This window comes from Haliotis rubra, unplaced genomic scaffold (genome assembly GCF_003918875.1).
Source record: "Haliotis rubra isolate DU_JTF1 unplaced genomic scaffold, ASM391887v1 Scf2517, whole genome shotgun sequence".
NCBI classification, from domain to species: Eukaryota; Metazoa; Mollusca; class Gastropoda; order Lepetellida; family Haliotidae; genus Haliotis; species Haliotis rubra.
The window spans coordinates 17,276-32,765 of NW_025766578.1; the positions used below are offsets into that span (position 1 = coordinate 17,276).

The window sequence follows — 15,490 nt, forward strand, 5'->3', positions numbered from 1 at the left end:
GACAACTCTGTAGTATGTTTTTAAACACATTAGTATGGATGGATAAATAATGATGAGCTTTATGTAGAAGTCCCCTCAGAAAACCCACAGTTAAAAAGGTCCTACGGACGCCATGCTTACTTCTACATAATCATCACGGGTCCGTTTGCATCCTACAGATCATTGTTGTTTTCAGAAGAACTGAATGCAGCCGCCCGTCTCTGGAATATATGGCTCTCGGCCAGGGCCTAGATTTTCGAAGCTCTCATAACTAAGACCGGTCGTAAGAAGTTATGTCAAAAGTTAAGATAATCTTAGCGCGACCATAAGAGAGATTTTCGAAACGCTCGTAAGTCTGTCGTAAGGTCAAGGTAGATACGACAGCTGTCGTAAACCGTATCCAGGGAATCCCCGATGACGTCACGGAATTCCCCTATGTAAATATAGCAGACGTCAACATGGACACCAAACGTACCGAAGTTGCCGAAAGCACCTGTGTGAAAAGAGCCAGGAAAGCCAACTGGACGGCCTCCGAGATGGAGATTTTAGTCTCGGAGGTCGGTCTACGTTCGGCTGTGCTCTTTTCGAGTTTTACCAGCACTGTGAGTCTAAAGACCAAAAGAAAATGCTGGGAGGAGGTGGTCGAGAAGTGAGTTGTTTTACTGTCAGCGACCGTGATAATGATTAGATTTATCCGGTTTAAATTAAGATGCAGTTTGTAATGTGTTATAAAGTTAAATACTGCTAATTAATATAACGTTATTAAAAATGTAATGATGGAAACATACAAGTTAAAAAGATATCATAGATGAGTAAAATACACTGCCCAATAAGTTGGCAATAACAATATTGACAAATTCATGATATTTATATATATGGCTGACTTTCTTTCCTACCTTAACTAGTACACAGTATAAAAGTAATATAATGTTATATGGTTTTCCTATATATTAATTAGGTAGAGGTAGCTCTTTCGGGAAAGTGGTATTTCATGTAACATTTTTTGGTAGTTATTGAAATTATGTTGATGCTACTAATCTGATAAGTTTTCACCAATATGTCCTGTTTCTCATTTAGAATAAATGCCAACAGCTCTGTAAAAAGAGACTGGGTGGAAATAAAGAAAAAAGTGGACTGACATGAAGTAAGTGAAAACATGATGTTTATTGAATTGACAGTGGGAATAAGAACATGAGTAATCAATGTGTAGGCCTACTGTTATTACATATAATAAGTACATAAATGTCAGATGAATCACTGATTGCCAAAGCTTCAGTTATTTTGATTTGTGCACATACTACAATGTGGAAAAATAATTATTGAATAACATATAAATTTCAATTATGAATATGACTCTTCAGAATAATTGATGAAATAAAATTTCGCTCTAACAAAGAAGCCAGACAAGGAAGCGGGCAGCTCACTGTAGGCGGGAAAGTGTGAAGACAGGAGGAGGGCAGGCTCCTGTGATGGAGCTGAATAGTCTGGAGGAAATGGTAATAATAACTATTAATAACAGTTGAACCATTTATGATGTCATATTAATTATTTACTTCTTATATTAAAGTTTTTGGTCTTCTATAGTGACAAAACATATCACACAAAAACAAAGTTACAATTTCAAATGAGTGATCCCTTCATTTGTGTTATAATATTTATTTAACAATTATTATTGAATTATTTGTCTCTATTTCCCTTTACTAGGTGGTGTCTCTTATTCCAAATTGCCAGCTCGAAGGCTGTGAGGGAGGCCTGGAGAGTGAAGAGTGTAAGTTCATGTTGTAGTAATTCAGTATAGCAGTAAGTTATAATTATATGAAATTTAAACAGTATAATACTCAACATAGAAAGATATGATAGAAATCTATTGTAACCACTTTTAACATTTATAAATGAAATGGAACTGTCCTATGAAAAAAATATCATGCAACATTTACAATATAGAAGGGAATTGAAAATGACTTTGTTTAAGTACTAACATTACCAACATTAGATGTTAACAATATCACCTTGTTTTTGCAGGTGTGACTCTATCAGAGGGCATTGCTGCCACTCCCCTGCTTGGTGTGTACTTTGTGTATACTCCTATCAATCTTTTTTTGAATTCTTGTACACACATTTAAACCAATGTGTAATATTGATCTTTGTTAACTCATGTAGTTAAATAATATGTCCACTTAAGTGACATGTAATGCCCGTGGGAAAGTTTCTCTTTTATTTTATTAATTTTTAAATAACATTGGAGAACTACGAATCTGAAATAACAAGTTATAAATGACATAAATGATAATACAGATTTACAATTATTTCAGATGCTACAATAGCAGACACACAAATTGAAGCCCTGCATATGTCCAGCCCGGAGTCAGTGAAAGGCAGGTGTAGAACTTACATGTACTTTATCTATGCTGAAACTATAAAATTAAGAATTCCTAGTGAATGAACTAAACACATGTACACATTAATGGAAAATGAATTTTATAAAGAAAAAGTCACTTGCTTTACCAAAGACTTTAAAGGTAACATGAGATATAGCTATACATTAATCAATTAATGGAAATGAAAAAAATGTTGATTTATGGCCATCAAATTTCAGATGCTATGATAGCTCTTGAAACGGTTATGGCAATTCCAGCTGCATTAGGAGGTAATGGTACAGTGATGAAATAAGTATATATTATTAAATCGTAACTGATGATGTCAGTGCTTACTCAAATGGGATCAAACCAAGACTGTCATATCTAATTATATACAGTTGTTTAATGACAGATTCATATCCTACACTTTTTAAAGGGTCAATAGGTATTGTAATGGACTGCTTAGTACATATCTCACCATTTCACTATATGCTTTGGAAACTACTTTTGGATGATAGAATACATTAATTGTGAACATGGAGCAAAATGAAGGATGAAATGGTTACATATAAATCAATTCTCTGTGTTTCAGCCCCAGTTGAGAAACCAAAGGCACATAAACAAACTCCAGCTTCCACCATGAGTGGTAGGTTATTCGAGTAATATTGCTCATGTAAATATAATTTTTCAATAATTGCGTAGGCTTTCAAGCATTGTCAATATAGATCCACATTCTTTAATTTGTGAGTGAATTAATACAGATTTGGAAAAATGTTTCATTACCTTTTAATTATCATTAGCTGGAGGTGCTGGCTTCCCTTTTGACACTCAGAATGAGCTGCTTAGTGTGGAGAGGAGGAGACTGGCAGTGGAGGAGGAAAAGCTGGCTCTTCTGAAACAGATGAACACATGTCCGGCTGATTTCTCGCCAATCATTAAATTTTATTAAGTGATTAAAGATCAATATTATCTTTAACAGGATACTGTTTTTGATATTAAAAGTGATGAGGTCCCTCAGATTTAAATTCAGAGCGTTATTGATCCTTTATATATTATACACTATTTTTTAGGCATAGGGTAACAGAGTATGACAAATAGTCTTTGTGCTTAGCTTACATCGACATGTATTTTTAGCAAATACATTTTCAATGAGCTGCCTCCTGACACGGTACCCGTCTTGTGCATGACAAGGAGCAGGGATAGTGTCATCTGCATCATCCGTGTCGTCCTCGTCAACAGGTGGTGTGGGTAATCTCAAGTCAATGGCAAAGTTATGCAGCTGTGCAGCTGCATACACAATCTTGTGGCACTGTTTTACCCCATGCCACAGGCAGCCTGCAGACTTGTGGATGCATCTTTGAAAAATAACATGTCATTAGATAAATTAAGTAGTTACCAGTAGTACTTCTTCTGACTATGAAAATATATCCATAAAAGCTATGATAATTTATTGTACACTATACAAAAAACAATTTCAGGGTAAGTTTACGTTTTTTACTTTAAGCTCATGTATGAGATATATGTGGTGCTTGACAAGACTGATATTAGATACCTAAATCTGGACTTCAAGAGACCAAAAGCTCTCTCGATGGTGTTTCGGGTTCGACAGTGGCTACTGTTGTATCTTTCCTCCGCACGGGTCTGAGGCTGGGCCAGTGGTGTGAGCAGCCACGGTCTGCATGGGTATCTGATAACATACACCAAACATATCAACATTAAATATATAAATTTTGTTAATATTTATGTAATATTCAAGAAGTTTCAAGTTAGAATCTTAGTTTATATATATGTCATGAAATATAGAATCAATATTATTTATTCAGTATCAAAGGCCTCCAGCCCAGAGTACATTTGCATATATTGTCAAGTCACAAATTTTATCATTAACATGAAGTCACTGCAATATAAATAAATACTTACCCAGAATCTCCTAGTAACCATCCATCGTCTTTATGGGCTTCCAGGTGTGATCCAATTCGGCTGTTTGCAAATATGAAGGAGTCGTGTGTAGAACCAGGCCATTTACAAACAATATTCAGGAAGCTGAAAATTCAATTTTTTTATCTGTATTAATAGTTTAAAAATTATCTTTGATAACAAAATTTGCATTAGTTTTTTCTTCATTTAGAATTAATTAAATATTATTATGAATACAAGTATTTGAAATATAATGTTAATAGCTTCAGATTCATTTTGTGGGTGTTGTTTTCATTAATTTGAAGTGCATGATATCACTCATGTAATGAAGCAGTACGGTGTGTATTCAAGTAAAATATGTAACAGCCATTTTATGGGCGCTTCATTTACGCATTTGAACATAAAGTTTTTTATGTTATTTCACTGGAAAACGTGAACAAGTTTATGTTTGATACTTTGTGGAAATTTGATGTGGTGGTTATGCAAGTATTCCACATTTCTAAATCTTCGAAAAATCATTCCATTAGCTACAAATGGGAAATAAAAGATTTTATAATAACTTTGACGATCCCTAAACGTGCCTCTTGAAATGTTTAATTTGGAAACCTAAACAGTGCCCTGAGTGTTCATTGGTTGAAGTTGGTTACTTTCAATGTCAAGGACTCAACCTTCGATGTGTAGCGTGTGTTGTGAATGTGCTGGGAAAAGTATCGTTTCATTGCATTTGATTTTCATTGAATTGTATTGAGAAAACATGTAGTCGTACCGCATGTCAGGGTCACAGATGGCCTGTATATTGATTGCGTGATAGCCCTTCCGACACACGTAGGCGACCTCTTCATTTGCAGGGGGGCGTTTGATGGCCACTATAGTCCCGTCGATACAGCCAAGCACATTCGGAAAACCGAATTTCCTGTGGAACTTCTCTTTTAGTTGTCTCAACGAAGACCTGTCTTTGGGAAACTTGATCAAATCAAGGACTTTACAAAGTTGTTCAATAGTGTTTCGAATCGCGATCGATACGCTGGATTGCACAATGCCGTGCATATCCGCCAGCTCAGACTGGAAACTGCCTTTGGCAAGAAAGCGGAGGGTAACCATCACCTGTATTTCAGGTGAGAGGGGCACCGAACGCTGGGTCTCCCGAACCAAATCAGCCTCAACAAGAGATACTAATTTAAAGATAGCATGACGAGGCATTCTATAACGAGAGATCAGTTCATCGTCGTCCAATGTGTCTAACTTACGCGAACGGTCGCGGAAAATCCGGGGTTTTCTGTAAACTTCATTAAGATTATCTTCACAATCAAACCCAAGACCAATGTAGGTTGCCATCTTGAATAAGGTGTAAGTGCGCGCAACCTTAGTTACGACAGGTATATACCTATCTTAGATATTATGATCTTAGCTAAGATATCTTAAGTTTTACGATCGTTTCGAAAATAGCCTAAGACAGAAAGACAGATGCGACTACCCATGAGGTTACGACTATCTTAAGCTCAACAAGAAGATATGTCTTAGAACACTTCAACACAGAAATCTAGACATTTTTGTTAATGGTGGTATTATTGTGTATGGTGGTATTGTATGGTGGTATTATTGTGTATGGTGGTATTAGATGGTCATGAGGGATGGTTCTTAATTCTTTGTACTCAAGGCTGCTACATTTCTGTTGTGGCACAACCTGTGCTTCTCATAGATTCAGATTGTTAAGTTACAAACATTAAAACAAACTTGTACTGGGTATTTGTTATGAAAGAATATAATATATATATATATCTATATAGAAATAGAAAAAATATAGAAAAATAAAAACAGGATGCTTTTTCTCCAACATGTTTCGTTCTTTACTCTTCATATATATATATATATATATATATATATATATATGTCCCCGTGTCACTTTTTCCTAACAAATTCACCTGAAATGACATCAAACATCAACTTATATATGATGTTGTACGCTACCTTTGCTATCTGCCTTCTTCCCTGTGACTGGACCTGAAAATATCAAACAAACATTTAATCAACTGTCATATGTGTATGGCATATGTTCCAATCTCCCTTCACGGTAATCTCCCTTGACAAAGACTCTTACATCTGGCAGTTAGTGGTTTCGATTCTGGTAGAATGGTGTTCGTGAACTCGGAGATTTAGTGCTTATGTACTTGTCAGAATATTGTCATATTGTTTTACATACAGCGGGTAAATGAACAAGGTTCACATGCATTTTCCATGACGTTCATTTACTGTTTGTTAGTGAACAGTGTTGTTATTTACAAATAGAGCGACGAAGATCCAACTGACTCTACTATGGTTTAATGTGACTAAACCTAGAACCTGAATATCAAAACAATTCATACACACAAAAACGGGACAGTCATGTCGGGAAAAGACTCGGAAATTGGATTTCTGAAGTATCTGTGACACCCCACGAGACCAGATTACAAGCACGTGGTAGTTGAAAACATTCAGAAAAACTACTTTACACATAAATATTATAGATTTTCATAAACACAAAATCCTGGACATCAATATTGAGTAGTGACCTCACCTGTGACATCCCTCGAGACCACATTTCAAGCACGTGGTAGTTGAAAACATTCAGAAAAACTACTTTACACATAAATATTATAGATTTTCATTAGCACAAAATCCTGGACATCAATATTGAGTAGTAACCTCACCTGTGACATCCCTCGAGACCACATTACAAACACGTTGTTGTTTACGTTGCCGTAATTTATGGCCTTTTGGATTAATTGATAATATATCTCGCAGATAAACAACACGAAGTTGAAATTTGCTTTTATCGTAAATGTTAACAAGGTTCAGTGTTTTGATCTATTTTCTACACTGAGATGTGAGTGTGTGAAGTTGGACATCCCCACATTGAAGGTGTCAAGGCTGTAAACACCACTGGCTTGACAACCAGACCAGCTACGACTGAGTACAATCATGTACAAGCTGCATGCCATGTGTTTGTCAATCAGATATTGCCACGTTTAACAAAGTTACGACATCCCCACATTGAAGGTGTTAAGACTGTTAACACCACTGGCTTGACAACCAGACCAGCTACGACTGAGTACAATCATGTACAAGCTGCATGCCATGTGTTTGTCAATCAGATATTGCTACGTTTAACAAAGTCACGACATCCCCACAATGAAGGTGTCAAGACTGTAAACACCACTGGCTTGACAACCAGACCAGCTACGACTGAGTACAATCATGTACAAGCTGCATGCCATGTGTTTGTCAATCAGATATTGCTACGTTTAAGAAAGTCACGACATCCCCACAATGAAGGTGTCAAGACTGTAAACATCACTGGCTTGACAACCAGACCAGCTACGACTGAGTACAATCATGTACAAGCTGCATGCCATGTGTTTGTCAATCAGATATTGCTACGTTTAACAAAGTTACGACATCCCCACATTGAAGGTGTCAAGACTGTAAACATCACTGGCTTGACAACCAGACCAGCTACGACTGAGTACAATCATGTACAAGCTGCATGCCATGTGTTTGTCAATCAGATATTGCTACGTTTAACAAAGTTAAGACATCCCACGGCTGCTACAATCGCCTCGGACTTATCTCTTGAGACAAACGTCTTACAGTATTTTCTACACATGAACCTACAATGCACAAAGACTGAAAGAGGATTGTATCTATTCACATTTTAACAAAGCAAGTACCTGCTGCCTAATCCCTACAGTAGTCGTTGTCCATCCTGCTCTGTTCACAACCTTATCTACTGGTTCTAACGGTACAAAATATAGAGATAAACAAACTTACCCCGCTACCGTCCTCACACAACACACACATCTCACTGACAGCCTGGAAATGTCTGACTAGCGACACTGGTCGCTAAGCTGCGAGTTATGACGTCATTGTGACGTGTCATATCAGGAGCAACACCGAGTTTGGCGCTGGATTGCTTGTGGTGGTATGTTCAACCGGGCAACCCGCCACACTAATAAAGAGACACCCCCACCCCTCCCCCATCCAGCCACACCTCCCTATTTCATGCACGGTGGTATGAAACCTACCCGAGTTACAACAATAGTCAACATTAACTAAACTCCTTCATAATGTACTACACGGTGCTGGAGATATAAATAAGTAGCGAGATCAAAGGCACCGCTGGCCTCGATGTTCCACATTCACAAGACAACAGATGCACTGTTAGTATATGCACTGAATACCAGTGATAGGGCATCACGTGATGTGTATTTGTCTACTGAGGTCTAAGTGTTACTCGAGATATATGCCTAGATATATCTCTATAACAATTATCACCAAAAGACACACTGATTAAGTATTGTACTTTTAACACAGAATCATATATAACGACGTCAGAACATTTCATCCTTGTACAATACGAATTCTTTTGTGCAATCGCCTCAGCGAAAAATATTTTAGCTATGCCTTCAATATACTGTCGACATTTTAAGCCCCAATAACATGGAGCAAACGAAGGTTATGTTGCGTTCTAGTTGATGCTCGCGATAATGCTCCTGATATCAGTCATAGGATTGTCTGTTCAAGACTCAATATTTACAGATATAGACATTCCAAAATATTACCAGCTAAGATCCTGTTTAGAACTGGTCTTCCGTGACCAATGCTTGTCGTAGAGGCGACTAACGGGATCGGGTGGTCGAGGCTCACTGGCTTGGTTGACACGTGTCATTATTAAGCCAATTGCATAGATCGATTCTTATGCTGTTGATCACTGGATTGTCTGGTCAGACTCTATCATTTACAGACCGCCACCACAGGCTGGAATATTTGCCAAGTGCGGCGTTAAACAACAACCAAACTAGACTATTGATTTATTATTGATTCTATAGCCAACTGAACACATGAGAATCGTCAATTAGCAATTTTGTTTCGAGTATTTGGTTGACAGATAACATTCTGAAATTTTAATAACTGGAATCAAATCTCAAATGTGCATTGAAAAAACAAGCTTCTTTTAAATTGTTTCCTTGTATACGTATGTAAACTGAAGGACAAAAATGGTTTCTCGGCGTTAACAGTGAGGGGGATATTATACCTCCCTTACTCACCTACTTTGACGTTTTCTTTAAAACCAAACCAGACCAGGGTGCCGTTCAACTAACCGATCTTAGCCCTATGCCAAATGTAAGCCCTAAAAATCCCAATCTTAGCGTGACGTTACGATCGGCTTACCGTCCAACTAACCAATCTTACCCAAGTCAATCGTAAAGTTAAGATCAAAGTCTAAGTTGCTCATGACCAACTTGGGATCGCTAAAATCAATCGTAGAAACCAAAATGGTGGCTTTCATATTCTATGTGAAGAAGTTGAGCGAGCATTTCATCGTGAGCGGGGACAGTGGGGTAGCCTAATGGTTAAGCGTTGGCTCGTCACGCCAAAGACCCGGGTTCGAGTCCCCACATGGGCACAATGTGTTAAGCCCATTTCTGGTGTCCCCCGCCGTGATATGGCTGGAATATTGCTAAAAGCGGCGTAAAACTAAACTCAGTCAGTCAGTCATCGTGAGCGTCCCCTAAAAACCCCAAAGAAATGAATTTGTTTATTTCTGTGGTGTAAACAATCACTGCACTGAAGCCTTACAAATGTCAGGCCAGTCTGACCACTGTCGTCATGGGAACACAGCCGAGAGAGAGTCGGTGTAATACATTTGTACAACAATATTGCAACGTCAATAGTTAATAATAGGGACGGGTCATGAAATGAACAATGTACAAAGGATACAAATAGTTTGATTTCACTGCGCTTATTTGGTAGGAGATTCTGAATTTTTAAGGCAGGCTCACGGGTTTCAAGACCACTGACAGATTCTAGATACGTTATCAGATGATATTACTATGAAAAGAAACAGGTAGAAGGGGTCGTATCAGAAGCAAATTCAGAACGGGTGTCGCAGACGGTGGTTAGGGTCGGGCTTAGTCTGTCTCACAGTCCCTGAACAACATTATTTTCCCTACTGCCTAGCTCTCTCTGCAGTGCTAAAGCCCTAAATAAAGCAAGTCTAGATTTCCTCAGGTTCTGAGATCTCTGGTCTCCTAGGGCTCCTTTTCAATATAAATGGGCTTGTTTGTTACTATCAAATTATATATATTCAGAGACTAAGCCTTAGTCTAGGTCGGGCTGTGTGATAGAGATATAAGCTGAGATAAGATAATCCTTTAGGGAATTAAACTGGGAAACAAACGGCATGTCATAACAATTTACAAATAATATCCAGTCGTCGATCTGTGGGTGGTCATACCACCTATATATTTTTGAGACATTTAATAGGATAGCTGATTTAAACTTTTCCATGGGTATCATACCCTTTTACGTATCTCAACATAAACTTTATGATCAATAGATGAGACATATTCAACACAGATGGAAAAGCACAAAATATCTTTGACATGACCCATTGTGCTTGTAGGCAGGACGTGCATTTCATGCCAGGTGAGTCAACGGTCCGTCCTCATACCTGGCTGAGTGACCTAATTGCCATCTATAGTCCGATCTATTGTTTTGAGCAGCTATTCGTATTTTTCTTCTAGGTTTTGCCCTATTGTACGAGAAACATGCTTTTCTGGATATACTATTACGCATCCCTCTGAATGCCCAGTTAGGCCGATGTTCGTTTTTTCGATATATGCTATTTGTAAATTTGTCAATTTTAGGCATACAGAGTAACATCTTAAGTTCAGTTTTTTATCTATTTCCGACAGTACTTTAATATTTTGCTCGAGGTGTTTTCTCAACGTTTACACTTGGTTCCAAAACTACTTCCTCGCATTTCTCTGTCTCTAGCACGAAAGAGTCTCGATCTAAGCTTGGTTCGGATCGTAATGTCCAAGGAGCGTCTGTTAGGGTCTCTCGGGTGGAAGTTCAGGATGGTGGACAAGAGACGGAAGACAAATTAAAGTCAGCGGTAGAGACCATAATGGAATAATGGTAGAAATGGTCCACAAAATGTAAATCACGTGACAGAACGCACATCGGGACCGAGTGGCCAATGTTCCCGATGTGGAGACCCGCTCTGTCACTTACACACATTCAGAAGTCGGACGGCGATTCTTCCTCGTCGACGTAGTCTTTGGTGAGGCGACGGCCTTGGCCGACGCCCGACTAGCCGAACAATCCGTCCGCTTCTGTCGATGATCTGGGCCCGTCTCGTCCCCTGACTGGTTTCCTGCTTGGTCTCCCGAGTGAACGAACGAAGTTAAATGTTTAACGTCGGTTTTAGCAAAGAAGAGGGGTAAAGCGCTGCCGAGGGGAGGCTGTTTATGGTGGGTATAATTTAGTTGAAGTCACAGGGGGCTTGTAGCGCTAAAACTGCCATCAAGGCATATACTGGTACTGACGGGGTCTTAGTACTATATATAAAGGCCCGTTAGAGGCAGTATATACCTTGATGGCAGTTTTAACATTAACTTCAATAATGAAATAATGTGGCGAATATATATGAAGTTTGCTTATATCTGAGGTGGGCGGGAAGTAAGGTGTTTGTATATGATTCAAATACATATTTAACTACGAGTAGAAAGTAGTTTTGATTTTCTAACTTGATGAAAACAAACCATAATCTCATTAATTCTTTAACAGACTTTAGCCCGTGATGTTACGATTATTAAAAATGGCAGCGGCCCTGTCAGGAACATCCGACAGTCTGAAGAATAAATGCTATTTAGGTTTATTTCACCGAGTTACAAAATCAAAACTACTTTCTACTGGTAGTAAAATCTGTTTTTCTGATTCATGTCAATTTTCTCTCGTGGAAGCGAGGTGGGTGTCAATAACACAATACTTAGAATATTATTGTCACTTCCACTGGCACCTCGCTTCTGAGAAAATCGTTATGCTTCAAGTTGTGTCATGGAAAATCTTTTAGGTCATCAATCGTGTAATATATCGTACTACAACTAGTAAGCAGTTTTGATTCTTTAACTTCCGAGAGGCGATCTGGGAACACATTTAAAGATATCGTTCCAAGCTTCCACAACGCTCGCTTCGCACTCACAAACATAACCCATTTAGCACGAACTACGAGGTCCGGTGGAAATTAGTGCGTGGTGACACCATCACTCGACCCCCTAGGAGAACAACGCAACGATTGATGGCAACGCAACGATTCGTTTTGCCTCGGGTAAGTTTCGTTGTTCAGACCATCCTTTAATGTTGGAATATGGGCGAAAAGTAAATATAAAACAACATGAGCGATTCTGCCCTCTGTGTATTGTACTTACCATTGAATCAAAGTACCACATTCTTTATTGAATGTTCATTTTACAATGATCTGAGAAACAGCCTGCTACAACAATACTACATAAATAATCCATGTGAAACTAAATTTATCAACTTATTATTGTCTTGCAATTCTACAAGTGTTAACAATCTTGCTGAGTTTATATTTTTTGCATTGACAAAAGAGCGAAGTTGTCGAATATAGGGTATAAGATTAAATGAGACATTGTACATGTTAGTATACAGCTTAATATTATATATGGCGCTGGATTGTATTGTCATCTTCATAATTGTGTAGAACGGGTCGGTGGCCTTGTACGAAATTAACTCTCACTCACTAGATATAACCTTACGATGCCACATGCTTAAACTAAACGTGACAAAATTCACTTTTCACCCAAAACATTGAACATTTAAAACGTGTTCACCACTGCAATTTCGACTAGGCAAGTCGATAATCCTTTCGTTAAAGCCTTAAACAATCATTACTAAAACAACACCTAACATCAAAGACTACCGCCAGTCGCCTTAACGCCCCATGAAACACTCATGCCGCCCCCATACCCGCTATAGCAATTGGCAGAGCAGAACAATCATTTACCATCACCCACCAGTTATCTGCCCTTGCGGATATTTCCAAAATTGGAAATTTTGGAAACATCATCTTTCAAAATTGGAAATGTCTTGGAAACATCATCTTTCCAAATTGCGGCAAATGTCTTGGAAACATCATCTTTCAGGACATTTCGAGGCTTGTAAATGTGGATTTTTCCAGTGTTGGTTTGGGTAGAGGAGGAGGCGGTAGTAAACTGATTAAAAATATTGGGTGGAGGGGTGTTACATAATGGATGTGTTTACAGTGGTGGCTGTGAGCGGGAGAAGTTGAACGAACGAACGAAATTAAATGTTTAACATCTGCTTCTGGCGGCTGCCAATTTCGCCGACGGGGTAGTGATCTGGCTGTGAGTGGCCTTGACCTTGGTAGTATGGGAAACTGTGACGGGTTGTTTTACATTAGCGGAGGGAGAGCGAGCGTGGCGTGTGCAGAGTATGGATAAAATGAAATTGAGCGCCGGGTCTAAAGTTGTAGGGAACAGAATGGATAACTGGGGTTTGAACGGCTGGCCTGAATGTTGCAGTAGGTGGGAGGTGAGAGAGATGGCTGTAGTTATTTAGTAAGTTCTAGATTCTTTTTTGAAGGTTTGAGTTTTGTAGAAATACTGTCAGGGCGTTGAAGATGCTTTTTGTGTTGTGTGGGTTGATGAGTAGTGGGATGCTGTTGTGATATTTAGGGGAATGTAATGCTCAAGGTAAAGGTGGATAACTCATCCCAACCTCTGTCAGTGAGGGCTGAAACCCAGGTCATGAGGGTACCCTCAGTTTACGTTGATTTGAAGCAAATCCCTTCTACAAAGATGGGAAATAGTATGTGCACTACAGGCTGTGGTAAATGGCAGATGTGTAATAACTATATTTAGAGCTAGACTTGGTTTAATAGTTTTGTTATGATGAAATATGTTTTTGAAAATTTGATTTTGTGGGGAAAATGTCTTATTACACTAATGAAACTTTCTTATTTTAAAGAAAAAAGTATATACTTAATAAATCATACCTTAAAATATTTTTTTCAAGTGACAAAGGCATTTTAAAACAAATTCAAAATGGGTGACTTTCACATGTGGTCTGCATTTTTATCAATTTCATGATCGAGTTGCTCAGTTACCTACCTTTGAAATCTAAACCCCCTTGCTAATGCTAATCTGTGTGATTTTGTAAAAGTTTTTGTAGCTTTTTCAATGAGAAAGGGTCGTTCAGTCTAGAAAAATTAGACAATTTGCAAATGAAACAAATTGGGAAAATCTGAATGCAAAAATATAAAATGATCAGCCTTTGTCTATTAAGAGCCCATGGCCTGTCTGTCTTGGTAATTCTACCATATCATTTAATTTCACATGAGTTTATATTTAGTATATATATTTTATATTTGTTTTAAAAGTAGTTATTATATCAAGTCAAGTCAAGTCAGGTTTATTGTATATCAATGTGACAACAAGAATCATCAGAAGATGACTATCCCACCAGTTCCACATAAATCCTAAGATCATTTTTCTGATCCATAAACAAACCCTTACCCGGAATCAATTCTAAGTCTAGCCATTGAAATAAAATTTTAGTATTCTGAAAATATCAAAAGGCACCACTTCAGTACTTGGCTGATGCATACAAAGTTTCAGAAAGAAATAATGAATGGTTTTCAAGTTCTGCTCCGAAACGAAATGAATTACAGACGGACGGGCAGGACAGACAGACTGACAGACAAGGTATTACATACTGGTGGGATATTACACATATTTTTCACTGAATAAATGATCATCAAAATCATTATACATTCCCTAAATCAAAGATTTATCATCAAGTAGGGCTAGACTAAACTAAACAGACCAACGGTATCATAATGATAACCACTGATGACTGCAACATATTACACAAGACAGGAAACTTGTACTCTCACTCACTGCATATGCAACTATTCAATACAAACATATCTTCCACTTAGTTCCTTTAACACTTCTCCTTTGAATTTGTGGTTGACATAGAGAGTGCAAAGACATTAATGCATGTTTTGGGAGAATTTCATCCATTTCCGGCTATTTTTTCTCCACTATTTTTCTATTTATAAAATCACATTGAACACCCTTGACCTTAAATTTTGTTCCCACCAATCAGCATTGATAAGGACACATTTGTGATTTAAAGATTTCATTTTTTCCACCAAAAGTGAATATTTTATGTACGGTTGTCACTTTTTCTGTTTTGTGTGTTTCTTGGGGTCCTGATGGTGCCATTTTTGTAGGATTTTTCACATGAGATATATGGACAATAAAAATCCATAAAAAATATGGTGTTCTAAGTTAAGGTTCATATGAGATAATGATATTTTTCTTATAATGATATCACATGTTTAGAAAAATCATTGAGCATAGCCG

General features: G+C 37.9%; 2 protein-coding genes and 1 long non-coding RNA gene across 4 annotated transcripts; 1 reads left to right on the forward strand and 2 right to left on the reverse strand.

Moving 5' to 3' along the window:
• Positions 1 to 226: 226 nt before the first annotated feature.
• LOC124279534 lies at positions 227 to 3,126 on the forward strand. 2 transcript variants are annotated; one of them, XM_046715356.1, is made up of 8 exons: positions 227 to 628; positions 1,057 to 1,123; positions 1,376 to 1,475; positions 1,684 to 1,747; positions 2,002 to 2,043; positions 2,292 to 2,354; positions 2,576 to 2,632; positions 2,929 to 3,126. In XM_046715356.1, the coding sequence occupies exons 2-8, from the start codon at positions 1,119 to 1,121 to the stop codon at positions 2,997 to 2,999; spliced, it is 402 nt and encodes a 133-aa protein (XP_046571312.1). In that variant the 5' UTR covers positions 227 to 628; positions 1,057 to 1,118; the 3' UTR covers positions 3,000 to 3,126. The 2 variants fall into 2 exon arrangements, with proteins under 2 accessions (XP_046571312.1, XP_046571313.1); XM_046715357.1 differs by having other exon boundaries at positions 227 to 1,123; positions 2,576 to 2,626.
• Positions 3,127 to 3,142: 16 nt separating this feature from the next.
• On the reverse strand, positions 3,143 to 5,640 carry LOC124279535 (putative nuclease HARBI1). The gene is made up of 5 exons (XM_046715358.1): positions 5,020 to 5,640; positions 4,257 to 4,379; positions 3,889 to 4,023; positions 3,453 to 3,691; positions 3,143 to 3,228 (listed from the first exon to the last, which is right to left on the reverse strand). Coding segments are annotated over exons 1-5 (1,068 nt in total). The 5' UTR covers positions 5,589 to 5,640; the 3' UTR covers positions 3,143 to 3,226.
• A 436-nt stretch (positions 5,641 to 6,076) lies between these two features.
• Positions 6,077 to 8,132, reverse strand: LOC124279533. The gene is made up of 2 exons (XR_006899405.1): positions 8,061 to 8,132; positions 6,077 to 6,254 (listed from the first exon to the last, which is right to left on the reverse strand). It is a non-coding gene; the product is annotated as an uncharacterized LOC124279533 (long non-coding RNA).
• Between the last annotated feature and the right edge of the window lie 7,358 nt (positions 8,133 to 15,490).

Excerpts from the sequence above, each read along its gene's own strand:
- LOC124279534 (XM_046715356.1), top strand. Across the intron at positions 1,476-1,683 it reads TGAATAGTCTGGAGGAAATG|GTGGTGTCTCTTATTCCAAA; the intron begins GTAATAATAACT and ends TCCCTTTACTAG. Across the intron at positions 1,748-2,001 it reads AGGCCTGGAGAGTGAAGAGT|GTGTGACTCTATCAGAGGGC; the intron begins GTAAGTTCATGT and ends TTGTTTTTGCAG.
- LOC124279535 (XM_046715358.1), bottom strand. The coding sequence starts at position 5,588 with ATGGCAACCTACATTGGTCTTGGGTTTGATTGTGAAGATAATCTTAAT. Across the intron at positions 4,380-5,019 it reads ATCTGTGACCCTGACATGCG|CTTCCTGAATATTGTTTGTA; the intron begins GTACGACTACAT and ends TTGAATTTTCAG. Across the intron at positions 4,024-4,256 it reads TGGTTACTAGGAGATTCTGG|ATACCCATGCAGACCGTGGC; the intron begins GTAAGTATTTAT and ends GTATGTTATCAG.